Source organism: Podarcis tiliguerta (genome assembly GCF_965153285.1).
Source record: "Podarcis tiliguerta genome assembly, chromosome: 8".
NCBI classification, from domain to species: domain Eukaryota; kingdom Metazoa; phylum Chordata; class Lepidosauria; order Squamata; family Lacertidae; genus Podarcis; species Podarcis tiliguerta.
The window spans coordinates 36,270,434-36,294,534 of NC_139541.1; the positions used below are offsets into that span (position 1 = coordinate 36,270,434).

General features: G+C 42.9%; 1 protein-coding gene across 10 annotated transcripts in view; it reads right to left on the bottom strand.

The window, feature by feature from the left end:
* FTO (FTO alpha-ketoglutarate dependent dioxygenase) overlaps window positions 1-24,101 on the bottom strand; it is a 258,262-nt gene that overhangs the window by 40,617 nt on the left and 193,544 nt on the right. The window contains exon 9 of one of the 10 annotated variants that reach the window (XM_083451890.1): window positions 9,818-9,845. The exons of the other annotated variants lie outside the window; for them this stretch is intronic. Coding sequence (XP_083308016.1) covers window positions 9,833-9,845 — 13 coding nt within the window. The 3' untranslated portion in view covers window positions 9,818-9,832. Of the gene's footprint in view, window positions 1-9,817; window positions 9,846-24,101 lie in introns of those variants that run through there. 10 annotated transcript variants of the gene reach the window in all.

A 24,101-nucleotide genomic window follows, 5' to 3' on the forward strand; every position in this document is an offset into this window, starting at 1 on the left:
ACTGTCTCCAAGTCTAACCAAATCCACAGGCTCATTGCGATGACTGAAAGGAATCAGTTCAGATAGACTACTCTTCAAAAAAAGGCAGAGAAACTCAAGTAAAATCAATGGACTGGGTGTGTTTTCACATAGCGATCCTGTTCCATATTTTCTCCTGGTTCAGTTCTGGGTGGGGGGGGGGGGAGATTCTGGCTTTCTTACTAGACTTGGCATTCCAAAGTGCATAAGAGTTTGTCACGGTAAGCTTCACGTGGTATAAATTCAATTTTTATTGCAGGTTTATTAAAGAATAGTTGTTTCACCAACAGTTAATTAAATCTGCTATCTAAATTGAACAGAAAATTACAGGGCAGGCAAAGCTTGTAAAAGACTCTATTACAGATAAGGACATACTTGGTCATCTGAAGAGTTTGACATCAGTTTTGAAAGCAGCATTGTGTTCCCAAACTCCTCGGCAGTTTTCCTGAGCCACTTTTGTTCTTTCCTACCCATTCATTACCAAGTCCCATTTGCTGAACAACTTCTCTGTTATTTTAAGGTTCCTCCCCCCATCCCGCCCACTATTAATAAAGTGTGATATATTTTCTCTGCAGGCAAAAATTAAAATAAAAAACTCCGATTCTCAGCCTTTAAAGCTGAGAAAGCCCTAACATTTCATTTCGCTTTGATGGGACAGCAGAATACACTATGTTTTAAATGCAAAAGCAATGGAGTAGTGAGTTTAGCATGTTAGTCCAAGGAAGAGCTTCAAGCTAGATAAAAATGCAGAAGAGGAAGAGGAAGATGCAAACAGATTGCCTTTTCTCTGTCATCCTGCTTGAAGATGGGGAAGGGCTGTAGCTCATTGGTAGGGCATCTGCCTTGCATGCCCAGTTTCAATCCTCAGCATCTCTAGGGAAGAGATTCCTTGTCTGAAACCATGGAGAGCCACAGACAGTTGGGGCTAATCCACAATTCTGTTTGCCACACTGTTTCCCCCTGCAAAAACATGCAGTTTAGCCCTGAATTGGAACAAACAGCAATCGGGGTTTCCCATGGATCGCCATTTGTTCCGATTTAGCGCTAAAGAGTGGGTTTTATGGGGGAAAGCAACAGGACAAGGGCGAAACTGCTCGGACCCATGCACAGAAAGCACAGGGCGAGCATCAAACCACTCAGACTTGTGCTTTTTAGGCATGGGAGAAGCAGAAGTGTGGACAAGCTTGATGGATCAAAGGTCTAGCTCAGCATAAGGAAGCTTCTTATGTGTCTATGAACCACTAGATCAGGGTGGGAAGGCCTTTTCAGCCCCATTTCCTTCTCTGCTATCTTCCAGTAGAGGGAGGGGTCAGACACAAAAGCAGAGAAAGCAAGAATTGCAGATTTTAGCTTTGTACCGTTGGCTAGTTTCTACAGAGGCTCACACATTCTATGAGTTAGAATGACAAAGACCGCTCACCATTGCCTTTGCCATTCTTGCTAATCATTACTAGGACATTTCACTGCACAACTTGCTTCACGATAGCTATCCCATTTATTCTCACCACAATGTTGTGAACTAGATTTAAAAGGACAGCAGATTTCTAGGGTCATCTAGAGAGAGTCATAGCGGAACAAGGATTTTAATGTTGGCTTTCCACACGCAAGAGCTGACACACTATCTACTGCTTCACGTAGGCCCAGTTATAAATACTTGGTAATAATTCCTGTTCCTTACTTCAGATATTATAGAGAAATTCTTCATGCACGGTTGGCATGTGATGGGGCAATGCACATCATAGGGACTTTTGACAACCTCAGGGTCAGAGTCACATATTTCGGGGGAACAAACTTCTGTCCTTCCTGGACTGTACCACTGTACTTCAGAGTGCAGGTATGAATCTCCTTACATGTAGAAAATTAATATGGGGGACAGAAAAGTTAGACACTTTCATATTGATGGGCTAACTTTCTACATGCAGGGATGTTTATTATTATTATTTTCCCAAAGAAGAGCATTCAAAAATGCAAATCCCCCCTCCAATGCAATCTGAAGTAGAATAGTTCAGGAAGGACTGCAACACATGAATCAATTTACTGACCTTGCAATTTGAACCATAATCTTTCACTGTCATCAGGTTCTTGGGCTGATTTTCCATGACAGATTAAAGTGGCTATTTTGAAATTATTTCACCTAGCCTATTAGGGGAAAAATGTTTCAGCTCCTGTCATGGATTGTTAAGCTGGCAAAAATATTTCTGTTTATTCCAATTAGTGAAATCATTTGCTGGTAGGAGACATTTCAAGATAGAAGGATCCACTTTAAAAATAAACCTTGCCCCACTGGGAAACTCATCCTTTGTCTGACAATTCAGGCAATGTTATTTAGAGATATTTTAATTGCTCAGTTGATCTGCGGGCAAATCTCAATAATCAAAACAATATAAAAACTGGGCTGGGTGGGTGATTGCCTTTTTTTAAATAATTGTAATAAAATGCTGGTGACATCTGGGGAATGATAACTTGTCCAAGATTGGCAATGTCAGAATTTATTTTCCAATACATCTTTGTGTCTCTGTGTGTTTTCTTTAAAAATTATAACCATTTTTAAAAAGTTCTTGTTAGCTCTGGGAAAGAAGGACAATGTGACATATTAATGTTCATCAGGACAATTGAGCCTTGCTTAACGATAATTAGCAGGGAAAGCAGAATACAACTAGGTCTCCCAGAAGTACTGAATAATGTTTGCAATTATTATTATTTTAAATTCTAAGTCACCTACAGAATGTGAGTTAGAAATATGAATAAACAAATAAAGGAGGCCTGTCATCCTTCAAGCCTGTTGTGCAAACTTCATTACAAGGGTGGGGAGGCAGAATGCGACCCTGGGTTTTTCTACCTGGCCCTCTGGAAGCTCCTCAGCTACATCTTCTCTCCCCAGGCCACACCCTTCTCCCATCTTGCTTCACACCCTGATTGGCTGTTTCTGCCTGGCTGGAACATGACCTTGAACAGCGATTGTGACTCATGCTTGCCTGGAGTGGGGGATACAGAAGGGCTTGAGAGTGTGTGTAATGGCATTCATTGTTCTGCCCACCTTTGCCTCTGGCCCTGCCCACCACTGTCATGTGGCCCCCATCAGGTTGCCCACAAGGGAATGTGGCCCTCGAGCTGGGGGGAAACTTCTCCTCTAGTTTCAGACAGGGAGCCCTATTTGGAAATGACACTGAACCCAGGACCTTCTGCACGGAAAGCAGGTGCTCTGCCACTGAACCAGGGTCCTCCCCATGCAAGAGAATCATCATCCAATCCAGGCCAGGGCTGCTCTAATGTGCCAAGTCCACACCTGACCTTTTTGGTGCATGAAACTGACAGGCGCCTCGTCAGATTCTCCTCCCCTGACCAACACGACCCAATTTTCTACTTAAATCTGTAATTCTGAAACTGGTTCCGATTATTTGGAGGGATGGGAAGGCAAGGCATGCCATTACTGAGACCAAAGGCAACTTTCAAGAATGCCAGGAGAAAACCAGCCCTTTATCTCCCTCCTGTATGCACACCGGAGAGTGTGGGTCAGAGGCTATTGCCCTATGTGAGCAGCGTCGGCCTTATCAGAGTAACACACATATCAAGCCGCCAATCAAAGCCCTTCTTAATGTGTGCTCAAAAGCACTCAAAAACAACAGCTGAAGGTTATCTTTCACCATGCAATATGACTGTTGGATATTATGTATATTGACTGGGAAATGTGCACAATTCCCTCTTCATGGAACTGTTATGTGCACATTCTCCATAAAGCCTGGTGTTATGCACATGTCTGGTTGTTATGCACATTAACCACTCAACTTGCATTCCCCTTAACATATACAAATCATCTCAACAACTACAAACAATCATGAATCCCATCTGGTGTGCAGAAAAATAAAACCAAGAGTTCAACGTTCAGATAAATGGGGGGGGGGGGAGAGAAACAAGTTAAAAGCAAAGCTATATACAAAGATCCAAAAATTCCCAAACAACAAGGGATGCAATCCTAATTGCATTTTCTGGGAAGATACAAGCAATGGGGCTCACCTCTAACTAAACATGCATAGGACTGGGTGGTCAGAGTCCACATCCCACAACTTGTGTTAATTATTTATTATTCATTAATTACTTCTATGTATAGACTGTTTACTATCTGAAAAATCTCAATATGTACAATAGATAAATATGTAAGTATATATAATTATCACAAACACACAAGTGAATATGTCAACCCAGCATGCCGCAGCTGTGCAAAAGGCAAATTCTATACTAGGAATCATTCGGAAAGGGATTGAAAATAAAATGACCACTATTATACAACCATTATACAAGTCTGTGGTGTGGCTGCACTTGGAACACTGTGTACAGTTCTGATAGCTTCCCCTCAAAAATAAAATTGTAGAGCTGGAAAAGGTTCAGAAAAGGGCAACCAAACTGATTTTTCCTTGTGCTGTGGGATGTTCTCCCCCTCTCCACCCCACCCCCATATGTCCCCTAAATGTGTTCTAGGTTAAGAAACTCCTCTGGAGCAGTTTTGGAAGTGGGGATGGGAGAAGAGGGGAGGATTCCCATTGTGCAAGCAGAAATCATTGCACTGCTGAGTCACAGCAGTTGAATACTGCCCCTCAAATTCTTATTAATGTCAACCAACTCTTCAATATGGAAATTTGAATGACAGCAAAGAAACGACATCTGTGGGTCACCTATGATAATACACTACTTGAGAGAGAAAGAAGGGCTTCATTTTAACATACAGATGCAAAGCAGAATATCTTTTTTTTCTTTTTTAATTTTTTTTTTATTCAAAGTTATAACAAAACATATTTTCCAAAAACATATCCTTATTTCCCCCATTTTTCCTCCACCCCCCAACCCCCCAACTTCCCTCAGTTCCAGTCTTTGGTTTCTCCAATAATGCTATTTTCTGCATGTTACAGAGATGTATAGATCCTCCAACTGTTTAGCTAATTATTATCGGTAAAAAATTGTGGATGTTTATTCAAAACCTGTCAAGGAGTTCAGTTCACTTTGTTGCGTTTTCAAATACTTTGTGAAAGGTTCCCATTCATCCTTAAAGTCACAGTTATCCTTGTTCCGTAGCTTATGTGTCAATTTTGCCAGTTCTGCATAATCCATCAATTTTTCTTGCCATGATTCTTTAGTTGGGATTTCTTCAGTCTTCCATCCTTGTGCTACCAGAACTCTCGCGGCCATTGTCGCATACATGAAGATGTTTTTCAACTTTTTTGGCAGGTCTTTCCCTACAATCCCCAACAAAAATGCCTCGGGTTTTTTTAACAAATGTTAAATGGAACATTTTCTTCAGTTCATTGTATATCATTTCCCAAAAATTTTTAATTACTTTACAATGCCACCACATATGATAAAATGTTCCCTCCTTTTCCTTACACTTCCAACATATGTTTGAGCTAGTTTTGTACATTTTCCCTAGCTGCACTGGTGTTGTATACCATCTGTACATCATCTTCATGTAGTTCTCCTTCAATAGTGAACAATCTGTAAATTTTAAGTCAGTTTTCCATAATTTAACCCAATCCTCCATCATAATATTGTGACCTACATCTTGTGCCCATTTAATCATAAGCAGAATATCTTGCCATGCTCTGGTATGCAGCTGGTTTATGAGTATCTGGAAGGGAACCTTTATGCTTGGTCACCCCATAAGCAGTAGACAACTGGCTCCTCTCCTGTAATGTAGTACTTCATTAAAACTCAAGACTGTTTGGCAGGCACAGACACTGAGCACGGCTTACAGTTCACATCTGTTGGTAATGACAGGAGGCTGAGTCTGTTTCTTCCCACTAAAGACCAAGTACACAATCCAGTGCAGTTAATCAATAAGATAATGGAATGAATCAATAGCAAAGATTTTTAAAAGGTCTTAATTAAAGAAACACTTGCAGATACAAACGACGTCTTCAATCTATTGATGGTACCAGGGTGAGGGGATAAACGCACACACACACACACTCAACTTTATTTTGCATGCATGCATTTTGCTGAACCACACAATTGCTTTGGGGGCGGCCTGAGCTGCCCAACTAATCAATGTCTTCTCTGCTCCGGTTGGGTAAATGGCTCTACAAAGATATTCCAAAATGTGTTGCCTTTAAAAGAAGACATTGTGGTATGGTGGTGAACCCACATCTTGTGTTATTTGTTTTCTTGGACAGACTGCTCAATTACCTGGGTACAGGATCAAATTGGCTGAACAGACCTTTTTCGGCTCTGAGATGCAGATTTAGAATAATTAAGGAACACCTAAATTGATGGATCCTATTAATGCAAAGGAAGCCTCCAGCGGGCCCTCCAAGCAAACGTTGTCAATAGTTTTGATTCTTCCATGGTTGTGTGCCAGACACTGTTTTAAAGAGACATCAATCTGTAATGTCAGCATTTATCTAACGAACCTTCAAAAATCAATGTCCAAAACAGTCCATTACATGAATACACCCTATTTGTACATTTTCCATGAGAGGTTGGAAAAAGCTAGATGTTAACCTCATAATTAGAACACGGGGCTGGACAGTCTTAAAAGGACCAAACAACATGTTCAGGGTGCCCTGGGAGGATTTTGGCTCTTTCTTTCTTTCTTTCTTTCTTTCTTTCTTTCTTTCTTTCTTTCTTTCTTTCTTTCTTTCTTTCTTCAGTCCAAAATAGTTTGCAATACAGAGATCTGCTTAAAAAATCCCATTGGGTGTACATTCCTTGGTCACTGGTATCCAACTCATGCCAGTAGGAGTTTGAGGTATACCTGGTCAAGAGTGATAGTGCTCAGTCTATGTCTAATCATTTATTACAAGTTGTTTTCACCATTATCATGTTGTTATTATTAATTCGATCTGTTTGTCACTTGTTGTCACTTGTAACTTGGAAATCTCCAAGTGACATAAAGCACTGTTAAAAGCACCAAATAAATATTTTATCCCCTCAAACAGCACACACACACAAACAAAAACAAAATTAAGAAGTTATGGGAAATCCAACTCCTTCCCCAGCTCAGCTACAATTTGGGCTCAGCAAATTAAACTATTGCCCATCTAAAATGGGGAGGGGGAGAGGGTGGAATTATGAAATTCACACCCTGTTATGTTCCCTGCAGTGTCCTACTTATCAAGGAGCCCTGGGACATTTAGCTTCCAGGCCATAGTAAGGACTCTGGGACCCTGGGAAAATAACATTTCCTAGGGTCTCTGGTGTCTGGAATTGTTGTCATGTTTAAGCCAGGAGGAAAAGAGTCACACTGCCTAGGATTATGAGCATTACATGCAGAAGATGAGTATTATGAGGATGCATTATGAATGGAAAAAGTTTGTCTACCCTGACTAGTATTAAAAGTTTGTAATTACTGAAGTTAGTGCAACTATTTGCTATTGTACGTTGCAGCTCAGCAGCATAGCTGAGATGTACAGAGGGGTGCATATGAGACCTTCAGGTATAGGGCGGTATAGAAATAAAATTATTATTATTATTATTATTATTAACAATAATACACCCTGGAAGGGAGGGACACTTAGAATTGCAACACAATTCACTGCACATGACCTTCCCAAAAGACTGGGCCACCTCTGTAGTACACAGAAGATTTAACAACTGCAGGGAATCAAGATGATCCCAATTATTATATGCTTTTCCACATCTCCCCTGCTAGACACACCAACTTGGTTTCTTGACACTGCCTTGGAAATATACCTGACAGTTGCGTTCTCTCTTTTTCCCTTGGCTATTCTGTAGGGAAGTCCACTTAGCTCCCCCCAAGCTTGTGGATGCTTCCGAGCTCTCTTCCTCCTTTTTATTTCTTGTTAGCATTTACTCTCCGCTCAGGCTCACTCTTCTGTCTGCGAGATTCCTTGAAAAATGATGTTTTTGACACAATGTCAGCCAGGAGGAAAAGGTTTAAGTTTGCTTCTCTTCTGCTTTTATTGTAAGCCGGCCCACATGATTGTCATAAAGCTGGGGTTCTTCTGCCTTATAACAAGGGATGACAGGTATTCCATTCAAAGCTCTAGCAGATGGGGTGTCTTGTAATCTCTCTTTATTCCCAGTGACTCTCCCGCTCGCTCCCCTCTTCTCTTCTGTCCAGAGTGTTTACTCTAGTTGCTAGCATGTAACTGTTAGGCATGCCTGAGACAGTTCAAAGCACTGACGGCCTGGTGAATTAGTTGGGGTAGGATGCTCGCTGGCTTGATTGGAGAAGCTACTTCCAAGCAAGCCAATTGCCAGATGTCTGTCCAATTAAATAAGTCTTCCCCAAACTTCTGATATCTGAAGACCCCCCCCCTCCCTTTAAATTATAAATCAGAGCCATGCTTCATCCTTCAGTTCAAAAAAGCTTACATTTAAAGGGTGCTGGTGTTAGCAGTCTGGGGTTGCAGGGGACTGAAAACTCGTCACTATTTCTGCAACGTCCTGGAGCTGTCCAATCAGCATTAAAAGGGGGACTTTTCAGCCACTGTCTGCTCCAAAGCTAAGTATTTGGGAACACCGAAAACACAAGGTGCTTCAGTGTCAAGAGAATGGTGGGCAAAGGTTCTGCCATGTACAATGGAACTTCATGGAAAATACAACTGAAGTCAGTCCAAAAGAAGATATTGGAACACTCCAAATCATCTACCCATATACGTGCCCATATAGAAAATAGTAGATCCAGCTGAAAGGCAACACTTGGAGATCTGTACTGATCATTGCACTGCATCCTTAATTATTATTACTGCAGAATTACAAGATTATTGTATAATCTTAGAAAGGGTGCAGCTGTGACTATCGTAAAGGGACCCTGCACTCCTAAATTTCTCACCATGGTACTGAAAGTGCGAAAGGGTTCACAGGAAGCTGCCTTACACCAAGTCAGATCCCTGGTCTATCGAGTTCACTGTTGTCTACTCAGACTGGCAGCAGCTCTTTGGATAGGGGGGGCATTCCCAGCAGGTAATACTGGGGAATCAAACCTGGAGCATTCTGCATGCAAAGCAGGTGCTCTCCTACTGAGCCACAGCCCTTCACCACATAAAAAAAAAAAATGACTTGCTATCCTGAACCTGACCATGAGAAGAAGCTAGGTCCCTGAAAGACAGGTGAACCAACTGCATTGGGAGTTGTAAAGGTGCTAAATGCAGACCAAGGTCCATCCAGTGAACCTGAGTCAGATACCACTGAACTGGGACCCCCCGAGACAGTATCCTCTGACCCAGATGCTCACGAGGAACTGGTGCCCTTTCTACAATTGGCCTCTGAGACTAGGATGCAGCACCCTAGTAGGTCCTGACCCGCCAGCTGAAAACCAGTGCTCTGGGCGGATTCAGTACATGAGCCGAGGAAGTATGTAATGAACACAATCCAAAATCAATAGCAAGAAACATGAGCAGCATCTGAATAATATTTGGTTGAAATAGGCTGACGGTGGAGAGAGCAAGCCAGAGACATACATCGATAGCTGTAACTGAGTTGTCTACAATTTTTGTACAATAAGAATTTGAGTACATATCAATAGAGCAATTCTTAGGGTGAGCAATAATAATGATGAAAATCAATGTCGTAAAACAAAAAGTTAGCTCAGCAGACAAACTCTCTACAAGCTAGGCAGGCCTGGGCTTTGAACTGGAAGCAGTTCTCTCCAGTCTTTTAAATCTAACACCCACCCACCCACCCGTTGTTGTTGTTGTTGTTGTTGTTGTTGTTGTTGTTGTTGTTGTTGTTGTTATACCTTCTTCCCAAGAAGGCAAACAACACGTGATAAAACAATAAAAACATATTTTAAAAATTCCAATTAATTAAGATGCAGACTGGGAAAGATCTCAAGTGAAAAGGTTTGCTGACAGAGGAAGGTCTACAGGTGAGGCCTAAAAGACAACAGAGATGATGCCTGTCTAAGATTCAAGAAGAGCGAATTCCAAAGGTGCAGCAACACTAAAGACCCAATTCCTACACTGTGTGGAACGAACCTCCTGATAAGGTGGTATCTACAGAAGGCCCTCACCTGAAGGATGCAAGCTCTGCTTGTGAATTGGATATAAAAGGGGTTAGATGATCTTTCATTAAGAGAATAGAAAGGAATGATAGGGAACCCATGAACCTGCAGATGGGGTTGGACTACAAGTCCTATTACCCTGACAGTTGTCCAGAGCTAATTGGAGTTAGAGTCCAACAACACCTGGAAAGTTGCAAGCTCCCCAGCCCTGAGCTAGGGGAATAAACCAATCGGCTGGCTGGGGGGGCGTGGCCTGCCCTATTTAGGGCCGGCGAGGAGGGCTCGCCCTCTTTTCGCCCGCTAGCCCCCACGTTTTCCCACCCTCCCTCCCTTTGGGTAGGCTTTAGGTAGGTCTCTGACTTTGCTATGGACTTCGGTCTGTCGCTGCAAGGGGCATGGTAGGAATTTTTCCCAATTGGCAATTTACAGCCATTTGGTTTTTCGCCTACCTCGTAGCAACTCGTCACAACTCCTCGGCATTGGCGGTTAGGCATTGGTAAGAAGGGGTTAAGAGGATGTGGGGGGGAGGAACGCCATCACCTCTCCCCAGTGAACGAAGGGTGGTCCGATAAAGGACTCGGGGGGGGGGGCGTGGCCCTGTCCGAAGCCTATGGAGGTGTGGGCCAAAGGCACGCCCCCGAGCGGTGACCAATGCCTCTCATTCCTGAATTCAATAAAGTTGTGGCCTAATTCACCCATTTAACCTTAAATTATAGTGTCTTGTGTCTTTATTTATCCTGGTGGGGGGCGGGAACTCGCCACGCAATACACAAATATGTATAAAAGCAGGAAGATACCAAAAGCTGGTGGAAATGGCACTCTTTTATTTGCACTTTTGATTGAATTGTTGTTTACTAGGTGAACAACTGTGACCCAATGCATGCTTATTCAGAAGGAAGCGTTCGTTAGGGTTTACTCCTGGGGAAATGTGCATAGGATTTTAGCTTACCCTGTATCTATTTGCAATCCCACATCCATCCATTTAACTGGGAGTTAGTTCCACTGAAAACCGTGGGAATAAACTCTGAGCAATTATGCATAAGATGGTGATGTAAATTGGCTAGATTGATTCATTCCCCCACCCCAGATTAATGGGAAAGCAAATTTTTATAAAAGTACTTCCAACAAAACCCCATGAGCAGTAAGGGCCATCTCTGAAGAGAGATCCACTCCTTCTCTCACACAGAGGCAGAATGTCTCTTCCAAGATGTTAATGTAAGAAAAGCCTGCTATATCAGGCCAGTGGCTCATCTAGTCTGGTATCCTGTTCTCATAGGAGCCAACTAGATGAAAGCCAATAAGCAGTATCTGACTGCAACAGCACAATGGGTTGTATCCAGTGCCGGTCCTACTCAGAGTAGACCCACTGAAGTTAATGGACATGGCTAACTTTGGTTCATTAGTTGCAGTGGGTCTGCTCTGAGTAGCCCTTACCTTGATACAACCCAGTATAGTGGTACCTTGGGTTACATACACTTCAGGTTACATACGCTTCAGGTTACAGACTCCGCCAACCCAGAAATAGTACCTTGGGTTAAGAACTTTGCTTCAGGATGAGAACAGAAATCGTGCTCCAGCGGCGCGGCGGCAGCAGGAGGCACCATTAGCTAAAGTGGTGCTTCACGTTAAGAACAGTTAAGAACGGACCTCCGGAACGAATTAAGTACTTAACCCGAGGTAACACTGTAATAATATATGAAAGGGGATATATGTATTTCTAAGAACGAAACTGGGCCTGCAGCAAAACAAAATAAGTGGGACCGACACTGCAGTGATCTTGTGCAGGATTCCAGCCAGCCATGTTCATTACCAGAATATGGCATTCCACCCTCCCTCCTCATTTTCTGTCATCCTTCCCAACAGCGTTCTGTGTCCACTGAGCATGCTCAGCATTCACCAATCTGCTTTGGAGTCAGCCACTCCTTGGGTTGATCTGCCCCTGTTGTGTCTGGGTGTGGGCTGCCTTGTCTACATAAGGATCTTATTGGTATACATCAGGGGTGGGTAACCTTTGGCCCCACAGAGGTTGGCAAGCATGGCCAATGGCCCAAGAGTTGCTGTTCAGCAACATCTGGGGGGGGGCGCACTGTTTCCCCACATGATAAATGAATTAACGTGCTCCAGCCAAGGGTTTGTGAATTTACTCCCCTCACTTAACTGAGAGGGTTATTGTGAGGATAAATGGGCTAAGCATCGTAACGTGTACCTGGCGTGCTAAAAAGGGCTGTTGAACGTGAACAAATAATCATCAAAATGCAAGGGACGCTCCATCGATGTTGGCGGCTGCGACCTGCATTTAAAAGGGGGGTGGGAGTAGGAGAAGGAGCAGCTTAGCCTTTTGAACACCTGAAGTTGGCTGCCTTGTTTGCATTTCGCCGAAAGTACTATTGAAAGTAAACAAGGAGCTTTGGTGAATTATTTAGCATACAAATAAACCAGGGAAAAAAATCAGGCTAAGTAGGCCACTATGCGCTAACTTGGATTGAAATATTCATCTGTAAATAACTCCTCAATCTGCTGCTTTCACGTAGAAATACTACATGGAACATTAGCCACAAGTAGCTTCCAGGGATATTCAGGCTCGCTGGAGAGCAATTTTTATGTCTAGTGGCATCTGTGGGTAGTGATATGGACTGAGTCTTAATATAACCAACATAAAATTTATGGGAACACTCAGAGCAATAGCAACACACCGTCAGACAGCTGGTGGCTGATGCGTAGCACATGCGGATTTTATATGCGCTGCGTAAACTAACCTTTGCAATAAAGATTTAGCAGGTTTATTAGTTTAGGAAATCGCTATAATTAAGGATAATTCATAATGGGCGCTTATCCACTCTACGGCAATCGCTAGCTTAATTTGGGCTCCATTTCTTTGAGCCATAAATAAGTGCGCCGCTATCTTCGGCACAGATGTGGCATTCAACCTGTTCAAGTTGGTTGGTTTTTGCTTGTGTTTTAATCAAAAGAATTAGGAGATAAGCCAATAAAATGCAGTGTGCTTGAAATGAATTAGCGAGAAAACGCAGAGTGGAAGTTTGCAAAACTCCACTAAAAAGTAGTGTAGCTCCCAGGCTGAACACAAAGATTGCAAACATTTCTACGTATGGAGAGGATCCTTGCCATACATTTTCCGATCTGGGGAGAAGGGGCATATATGGCTGGAATAATTAACGAAGGCAGAGGGGAGGGGAGAGAAATACGAGTTTGACCTTTGTGTGCCATTTCTGTTCCACGGCGCCAGTAATTGGAGGTTTGACCTTTGTGAGTACCTGGCAACTTCCTTACGTTCTTTTGCCTTCCAAATTGCCTGCACACAAAGGAGAGTCCCCGAAAGTACTCCTGCTTAAGTAGGGATGTGTGAACATGTCAATTTCAGTTCCTATCAATTTCTTGTTTTTCCAATCTTAAATTCAGTTTTCCACGTTCTTCTAGATCGGTTTGCAGTATATATTTCTATAAATTCCTCATTAAAATTCATCAGCATTTTAATATAAATTTCTCCAAATATATACTTTTTTGCAGTTTAAACTAATATACACATTTCTTTACAAAGCAATTTCCCCATTGGTACTGTATTTTTTAATGCTATTTGACCAATATATGCATTTTTATGCATCCCTTACCCCAGCAGAGGCATTTTTGTACACCTTATTTGACTGGAGTACAGCATTGCAAAATTCAGGAAAAAATGCTGTGAATTTCAAAAGATAAATGTGTTTCAGTTTGTATACGGGAAATGCAAATTAGGCAGACCCACCTTTAAATGCAAACTGAATTGATTTCCTCACCTTATGTGTGTGGTAATGGGGAACCGAATTCTGTGTCCAATACCTCCTGCTCCCCAAATTCAAAGACCGGAATAACTCAAAAGTTCTACAGCAAAGATCAGCCTGCAAAGTCCAAAATGGCCTCTTCTGCCTCTGAAGCTGAATGAACTGTGTTAAAATAATGCCATTTTGAAATTCAGAGAAAACACAGCTCTCATAAGGAAAATATGGAGTTCATAGGGAATGAGAAAAGTGCATTGTTTTGTGGAGGCAGGGGGAGCTACACTGGTACCTCGGGTTACAGACGCTTCAGGTTACAGACTCCACTAACCCAGAAATAGTACCTCGGGTTAAGAACTTTGCTTCAGGATGAGAACAGAAATCGTGCTCCAGCGGCAGCAGGAGGCCCCATTAGCTAAAGTGGTATCTCAGGTTAAGAACAGTTTCAGGTTAAGAACTGATCTCCAGAACGAATTAAGTTCTTAGCCTGAGGTACCACTATATTCAGAATTCATCTAGTACTTTCCACTTTTTATTCAGTACCATGGAAATTTCCAGTTTCTTGATGTCAGAATGATATGGAATTTGCAAGGCTCATGTTCCACCATGTCTGGGTGCATAACTGCCATGGTGCATAACAGCCATGGGGGAATCACGGAACTTCCTGATTCATTTATCATGACATTTTATATACAACCTTTCCGTCAAAGAAGGTAAAATAGGTGCCCTGCCTCCATCTGCCCATTCTGTCCTCCCACCGTCCCACAGTCCTCCTCTCTGAGGTAGGTTAGACAAAAATACAATGACTGGCCCAAGGTCACCCAGTGACCTTTGTGGCTGCGTAGGGATTTGAACCATGGTCTCCCAGGTCCTAGTCCAGCACTCTAACCACTATGACACACTATCTCTCATAATTCTAGGACTGACAGCAGCTGTTTGCAGCCTGTAACGATGCAAGAATTTACTTGATAGAGCGTATTGAAGTACATGTGGGCTTTCCTGTGAATTTTGAAGAGCAAATAACAATTCATAGCATCAAGATGGTTGGGCCGCCACTACAGCAAAGCAAAGCCTCAATGGTTAGCTCCTGACTAAACTCAGTGATGTGTAGTTGTACCTTGGAAGTCGAAGTCCGTTCTGGACATCCGTTCGACTTCCAAAATGTTTGGAAACCAAAGCGTGGCTTCTGATTGGCTGCAGGAGCTTCGGAAGTCGCAGAAGTCCCGTCAGACATTCAGCTTCCATAAATAGGCCACAATCTGGATCAGTCCCTTCCGGGTTTGCGATGTTCGGGAGCCAAAACGTTCGGGAACTAAGCTGTTCAAAAACCAAGCTATGATTGTATATGATTGCATTTTCCAATCATATGGAGTTGTCCAATCATCCTTTTCCTTGAAAACTGCCTCCATCTTGACAGTTTCTAACACAGGGACCACCAACATGATGCCCACGGACGCAGTGACACCCTTGAGGAACCCCCCTGGTGCCCATGAAACCTCCGAGCCTCCCTGGTCCCTTGGTCAGAAGGTGGTGAAAGTGGCAGCCCTTTTCTCCCTAGAAAAAGTACATAGAGCTGAAGGAGGAAGAGAGACCATTTCCCCGCCACTTCCTCTTTCAGTCCTGCTTCTCAAGGCTCAGATTAATTCTGCTGGATCTGAGTTTTACCCAGATCGCTTCAAAAAGTAAAATTTGTTGGTGCACACATATGTCTTCCTTTTATGTCTGTCTGTCTTTGTGGGTGCTCATCTGGGGATCTGGGGGAGAGAAGTGAGAAGTGAACACTCACTACAAAAATCCAAATATGCCCATGGGGTGAAAATGGTTGGTGAACTCTGTGCTAACTCTTCGAAGATAAATATAGTATAATGTTCTACCACCATCTTGCTGCTTGACACAACATTGCCATTTGGATGGCACTTGTATGCAGCAACCAATGGGACTTACTCTCAGGTAAGGGTGAACAGGATTGAAGCCTTAACTACTGCTGGACTATGAACATGCCTCATCCACCTGATTGCTCCTAATATGCCTGATGCATAGAATCACACTCTCTCTCCCCCCTCCCTTTTAAAAGTATTTGAAACAGAATAAGAAAATTGTCTTTCTGATTTGCAAAATCCCTCATAATCCTTCAACAACATGTTTGAAATAAATGAAGGGGAAAACACGAACGCATTTCTGAGTTCATCACTTAGGTACTGGGACCTGCAGTTGTAATGCTCATTCATTTCTCCTTCCTTTTCAGTCTTCTTTCCTTTCATTAGATTTGCAGATGGGGACCTCTATTGGTCTAAATAAAATGTCTCAAAATAATAAAAAATGCAATTAAGACCGTTGGGGTAGATATGGCTAAGATGAAGCAGGCTGGAGGTTTAGAAAATTATGACTGGTGGGGAGAAAGTTGTTCTCGCTTGATCTCATTAACTTAGTGCTGTGCTAAAATTTGTACACTAGAAGTTCCCATTTTTCTGCCTCGATCCCAGGGCACTTGAGAATCTCTTCTGAATCTCAGCAGGTTTTTAAGCTTACCATATCATTGCAGGGGAGCCAAGGGAAAGTGTATGAGTTTTCTTTCCCATTTTTTCCAGCACTCTACAGTTTCTGCGGCTGCCTGAGCTTCCTGATCTGAAAAAAGTTGTCCCGTGATGACTTCCCATGGGCTTTGATTGACACGTGCAGATTGGTGAAATGGTTTGTAGAAGGAAAGAAAGGGCACGCACAAAACTCCCACAAAAGACCGGTAAGTGCGTTTTCAGGCACAATTTTGTTTTCCCTTAATTTGCAGTGTATGGCTAGTGGTGGTGAGGAAACAGAGGAGGAATTTTCAGCACAGCACTAGAATTTGGTGCAGCTGCAGTACATGTTTGTGCCCTAAAGGCCAGGGATGGGGAACCTGTGACTGACAGCGACTCTCCACAATTTCAGACACGAGTCTTTTCCAGTCCTACATGGAGGAGCCAAGGGTTGAACCTGAGACCTTCTGCATGCAAAGCAGGTGCTCTACCACTGAGCCACTGTGCTTCCCATCCCTTTGCATACCAGAAGCTGGAAGCAAATAACAGGGAGGACGATTGCTGCCATTTGGGGCTTCCTAGGGGCATCTGGTCATTTGCTCTTTGAGAATGTTGGGTCCTTGTTCTGATTCAAAACAGGGACCTGCTCCCAGACGGTAATAACCTTAATGATACTAATTTGGTTCAGGTTTTAATTCAATCTCAGGCTGAGCATTTGAGAGCAGAAGGACCACTGACATGGAGAACAAATGCCAGCGTTTTCCTTGTGCATTTTAGGCCTGGACACAGTTACAGCTATGAGGCTATATAGCTATAGATGCACATCATAAATAAATATATATAGCTGTGGAAAGAAGGTGCAATGGTGTACATTAAAGTTAACCTTTTTCCCGCAGTCGCCTGGGGCCCTGGCGCTCCAGCCTTCATGTATCTACGCAGTATTTTAGCTCTGGACTGACACATTGCTGTGTTGCGCTGGATTTTCAATCCTTCATGACTATCTATTTGTCACTTGCAGGTGAGTGGTAGCACTCAGGTTGATCCCTAGCCACTTTAACAGTTACTTATCTGTCTTTATGGATTCATCCGGTGTGTCAACTTGGTGCATAACAGCATTACTGTCAGGGTGACAAAACTGTCCCTAGAGTGTCACAAATGATTCCCCTCTCTGGATGGATGTAAGCAGGTAGAGACAACACACAGGCAGAGTCTGGCTGCCCCCCCCCCAATCTTCCTATTGCATTCCTGCCTTGGGTCTTAATTGCTGCTTACAAGCACAGACCAAATACCTAATTCAGATTAAAATAGGACTCTCTTGAAATGAATGGGACTAAATGAGAGAGGGGGTGGGGAGAGAATCTGCACAGTTAGGTTAGTCGTTCCTTGGTGGGATTCCCATTTACTGTATCTTATTATGAATCAATGTCTTTTTTCTTTCTTTCTTTTAATAAAAGGAAAACCAACAGGCAGAACTATCCTGTCACGACACTAACGAAGCTAGTAACAGGAATACAGCTGTTAATGTCTCCTCTTATTTGAACTACTCATTCAAGTGAGTATTCTTATGGCTTTGCTGCACTGAGTTCTCCAGTTTTACGCAAAACCCACTGACACAAAAAAGGAAGAAAAGAAAGTCAGGGCACTAGTGAACCGAAGCTTGAGAATAATTGGCTACAGATGGAATTTCTTACCTATGTTAAACAAAAATAGCTGATCAATTATCTGCCTTTTAGCCGATTAAGTGGTTATCCATAGTTTACATCCTAGCTACGGTTTGCTGTGGATTTGCAAATCCTTATAGAGGTGTTTAGCATGACCCATGGCCAGAGCTGGTGCAGCAGATGTTTCACGGAATCACGGGGAAGCAGCAGGCATAGATTCTCAGGTCTCCTGTCTTGCAAATCAAACTTTGAAGGGAGCTAACATTCATGTCTACATTAGGTTGAAGGACTAACCAAGACAGAGACATGTTTTTAAATTTCAAGAAACCCCAAACCCAAAATACAAATATTGCTGCACTAAAGGGGGGTGATTGAATAGAGAAGTAATAGAAGTAGTGCAATTTTACTGCACTTTCAACTCCCCTTATACACTTCAATTGGTTTTGAGGTGATACAGTAAACACAGGTTGAAAGGTGTTGAACAGGATATGTGCCCACTCAAAAGTGTATCTATATCATGCTAAGTGAATGGTGAAAATGGGCCCCCCAACTGGGTTGAGCAAAGCCATTTGAGTGCCTGACGAAAGCTGGTGCTTTCACAGTTCTCCGCTTCCACACTTGTGATGGGACTCCAACTCCTACCACATCTGAGTGCAGCAGGCTAGCTTGAAGGATGCAGGACAGACTGTGCAGGACACAGAGCTGTGTCCTAGAACACCTTGCTGTTGCTTACTCATTGTTCTCTCTAGCATCTGCTCAAATGCTGGGGTGGGGAACCACATTCACTTCTGGGTAACTTTCTGAGGGCCACATGCCAGCAGCAGGGCAAGAGGCAAAACTGAGCAGAGCAAGGAATGCAGACTTTCTCTTTGTACAGTAAGCTAGTTTCTACACATCCTTCTCTATCCTTCACTCAGGCAAGACAGAGTCATTATCACAGTTCAAGGGCACATTCCAGTCAGGCAAAAAACACCCAAGAAGGGTGAGAAGCAAGACCGATGATGGGTTCAGCCTGGGAAAGATTTCCAAGGGCCTAAGGTTCTCTACCTCCTGAAATGTGTGGCCCTTCTCTCTGCCTTTCTCAGTCACGCTGCCTGTGATTCCTTGGAAGGCGGTGACATAGTAAAGCGACCAGACAACACATGCCAGCTATGCAAGAATTGCTAGTACCAGGACGCTGGGTTAGGAGGATAGGAATAACTCAGGAGGACTGGACCAATTTTCTGTCTCAGGCAGCTGCCCCAATCTGCCTAATGGTAGGGCCAAGCATGACCCAAAGCATTATTCTAAAGTCTGGTATCATTTATATTCTAGCTAAGTGTAGGGAGTAATGGTGGCAGCAGAACAGCAAGGATGGGGAGGCTGTGGTCCTCCAGGCATTGCTTCATGACAACTCCCATCATCTCTGACCATTGGCCACGCTGGCTGGGGCTGATGGGAGTTGGAGTCCAACAGCATCTGAAGGGCTGAAATTTCCCCACCTCTGGATTTCAGCATCACCCTGAATTTGTTGGGACTGTTTGTGAACTTCCGTTATTTTCCTTTGCAAAGTGGTCTGGTATGTTTCTTTTCTCCTCCCCACCCCTGAAAAATGGGGGAAGGGGTGGTGGAGAGAAACCACATCAAATAAACCTAGAAGCAATTTAGCAAAACACCTGCCCGTGAAGTCAAAAAGGCAAAATATCTAAAGCTTCTCATGGAATCTCTGACCTCAGAGGCTGACACGGTTTGATAGGAAATTTAATGTAATAGCCGGAGAAAGCCAAAGGGTCTATTGTCAGCAATGAAGTCCAAAAGTTAGCAGAATTAATATAAGGATACAATGGAAGTGCCCTCCAGGGACAAGGCCGCAGAACCCAGGTCAGGAGTAAAGGCGGGGTGGGGGGGTGACTCTGGAAGTCATTTCACTATGACATTCTGTCATTGCTGCTAAACAGAAAGTAAAGAAAAAAAGAAAATCACCAGATGCTTCTGTGTGCATTCTTTCCTTATCTAATATAAACTAATAACACTGACGTTCCAACGCCCCACCTAAGCTGGGAAGAGATTCTCCAGGGACTCCAGAGCCCCCCAATGCCCCCAATCGCTGAAATGCAATAAGAATAAGTGTATGTGGGAGTCTGTTTAGCAGACAGCAATGCTAGCACTGCAGCCCATCAAAACTCAATAAATCTCAATGTTTCAAACAAGAGACGAAAATGATTCCCTCATCATTTTCATGCCAGGGACGAAATTTTTTCTGAGCCAGAGCCTCCCTCCTCCCCATTTCTTTCCCTTTTTTGCAGATGATTTATGCCCAGGACAGATAAGTGCTTAGTAAAATAGGAGGGGAATAAATGATGAACAGAAAGTAAACAGAATAAGCACTGTGGCGGATCTTAGTTATATGAAAAGTATGTCCAATTGCTGGGGGTGTGGGGAAAAAGTGTGTATATGTAAAGTTTAATCGGATTACATCTTAATTCTTGAAAATATTTTGGAATCTATTTATATAAGCCGGTCACCTTCATTTCATCCACTCTCCCAATATTCTCTCATGGTCTAGGTTGCTATCTGTCTAGGTTGCACCACTTAATTCTTCAGAACAGGTACAGTGGTACCTCGGGTTAAGTACTTAATTCATTCCGGAGGTCTGTTCTTAACCTGAAACTGTTCTTAAACTGAAGCACCACTTTAGCCAATGGGGCCTCCTGCTGCTGCCGCGCCGCCGGAGCACGATTTCTGTTCTCATCTTGAAGCAAAGTTCTTAACCTGAAGCACTATTTCTGGGTTAGCGGAGTCTGTAACCTGAAGCGTATGTAACCTGGAGTGTATGTAACCCGAGGTACCACTGTACATCTTCTTTTAAAGAGAAAAGCATGGAGTATGCCTGGGTAGGCCTGCCTAAACAACAACATTTTGTTTTAGCAGGTGCCACAAGCAATACAGCAAAGGTGTCAGACGAATAACAATATGCAGGGAGTTCTAGTGCTACCACACTGAAGGATTCTTATTCTTTGCAGGTGCAGAACGAGCACCATGTGGCACTTGTAAAAGTGCACTTTTTGCAGAGGGAAGTGGTTGAGTGGGTGCATATAGGGGTATGGTCGCAAGATGTTGAGGACTTTATATACCAATAGTAACACATAGCATTGCTACTACTGGTAACACCTTCAACTGAATTCTTACGTGCCAATTTGTCGACACAGGTACCATGTTTTTGTAAGGAGGAGCATTCCAGCTACATTTTTTTGCTGCTGGGAACCCCAGATGTGGAATACTCTCCCCAGAGAGGCCCACCAGGCACTTTTTCTTGAGCTGTTTTCAGTGCTAAAGTGACAGCCTTTTGATTTTCTCAGACCCTTTAAATAAGCAATTTTTAAAGGACCGGTTCTATTCTCTGTTGCAAGTTTTGTGCTGCATTCATTTTCTTCCTCTTAGGGCAAGGAAATTTTCTTGGCAAATGGCGCAGCGCCTTTTTGCATCTTTGAACAGCTGCACAATAGATGTGGCCAATAGGGTTTGGGATGAGTGGTTTGGGGGGAGTGGGTGGCTCAAAAGCCCAACCACACATTTGGAATGCCCTGCTGGATCTTTGGTATGATCTTCAACAATCAGACCCACAAACCAGTGCTTCGCTGAAGGCAGACTATTTTCACATTGATAAAGAACTTCCAACCGATTTGGATGGAAGTCAAGCTTCTAGTCCCTTAGGATGGAGAAGTGGGGGTGAGCACGCCAGAATTTGCACCCAGCATGGCTTGACGGCCTGCAGGGCTTCTCCTGCCCCTAATTTGGAAAAGCAGACCAAATGCCCAATCCTAGGCATGTTTACTCAGAAGTGTCGCTGCATCTGGTGGGGCTTACTGTGAAAGTGTGCACTGGATTGGAAGCTAAATTATGGAAAAATTAAAATAAATAAATAAATCCAAGATTCATATGGTTACATATCTACCAGAGCTTTATGGGGGGGGGGGGATTCCTACTGCATTCCCTTGTGCTCCCTCCCCCCCCCACTACAAAGTCACATTTGATAGTTGTGGGGGACGCGACTGTGTAATGCAGCCTGAAGGAGAAATTGGCAGACCCTCCCAGTGTACACATGGGGATGTTTAATTCTGCATCCTGGCTGCTGCACCTTTAGTCTATGGTGTTTAATTCATACTGATCGCAAACCCCAGCTTTTCCCGGGGCAAAATTTAGGCTGCGTTAGTGCCTTGCATATCAAGCACTGCCTTCAACAACGTTTCTGTGCCCTGCAGTGATTTGCTGGATTGCAAGAGATGCGGAAGGGAAGGAAATCTGTATTCTTCAGGTGGATGTAACCAAAGAAACTGCAGGGAGGCCTTGTGAAAAATAAGGAGATCTGAGTGTTTGAATAAACAATAAGATAGCGGCAAAATCAGTCAAGCCGGAAGTTGGCCTTTTATTTAAGATTGGTTGGTTTTCTCATTTGCATGTGGGGGGTGGGGTGGGAAGGGAGAGAGATGGTCCCTGTCTTCTTCTTTTTTAGTTTTTAGAGATTTACTTCCTATAGCCAGCTATGGAGATGGAGAAACAAGAATCTAATTATCCTTTTAAATGCCCAAAATACCATGTCCACCAAAAGCCCGCTGCTCATTAGCAGTAGTAATTAACTTTACAACTGTCAACACAGACATCGCGCGAGCTGACAGATAGATAGTAGCTCTGAGGGTGCTAATAAATCCGGAAATAACAACTTGACACGCAGATGCACAAAAGGATGCAGGTGATAAAGAAATGTTGACATCAAATCTAATTATCTTCGAAACGGCCAACTACTGCTGAATCCCCCCAGTAATGCAGCGTTATTGCTCGTGATCAGCCCCTCCGGAACAGCTCTTAACTGCAGCATACAATAGAGCTTTTACAGCCCCTTGTCATATCAATTGAGGACAATATCAAAAAGGAAATTATGAGTGTCGTGACCTCTCTCTCTCAGTAAAAATTATATATATATATATATATATATATATATATATATATATATATGGGAGAGAAAGAAGATCTAGTGACGAGTGTAGGCTCAGCAAGGCATAGCAGATTACCCCCTTACGAGTTTTAAAAGACTGGATGATATATGACATTTTCATCAGGCACTTCGGGAACGTCACCGAGAGGGAAAATAAAGGGTCTGAAAAGAGACGATGAGGTGAATTATGCAACTGTAATTGCCGATCATAACCTGATATGAGCTGACAATTGCTCTGTTTTCATATTGAGATTGCCGAAAATTGTCAGAAAATGCAATGGCTCCTTAATGTGGCCTAGATCAGGCTAATATTTTGATCATTTTTCACTCGGCTGCTAGGTAAATTCGGCTTCCTTAACACCACTCGCACTGGCCCAGGGCAATTGCGGGGCCCAATTTTACTCTGGAAGGGAGAAAATATGTGTAAACTACAATTTTTCATATTTTTCTGCATGCATAAGAAGATGAAACATCTTTATCATGTGTATTGTCTGGCTCAGCTTATACAAAATATTAGTTTATCTCCCTGGCTTGGGTTGATTCCATAAGCAAAAGACATAGATCTAAAGGAGAAGCAATATGCTATATACAAAATAGAGCCATATTTTATGCAGCTTCATTTCTAAGATTCTTAGGAAGCACTTTGGAAAAAGCAAGCACTGCAACCATTATTTTTCCCCTACCCAGGGGAGGGGGCAGGGGTCCCTCCCCCTCAAAATGCATATACCTTCCTTGAAAATCTCTGCAGAATTCAAACCACAGCAATCCACTTTAAGGTGCTTCTATGGGAGATGTGGTGTTTTAAAGGTGTTTTTTTTTTAATTAAAAAAAAATTTATGGGCAGGGGATGAAAAACAAAAGAATGTCTGTAAGGCAAACAACTCATTTCCCCACTTATGCAGTGGATGGATATTGGTTAATAAAAGTCATTTGCTTAAACCCAGCCAATGCAAAATTAAAAATAGAAATAAAATAAAAATCTACACTAAAATAATGGGATGGAAATCTTGGTACTAACCATTTGGTGATAATGATCAGCAATAATACCTGGGGCGGAAAGGTCAAAGCCCATCCAATTCAGGAGAGGGAGTAATTCATTGTACATGCCTGTCTATAAGAATTAGTTTGATCAAGTCATTATCTAGACAGTTAGGTGTTGTCTGTCAATTTGACCTTCCTCCAAATATGAATCAACAAACTTCCATGTGGACA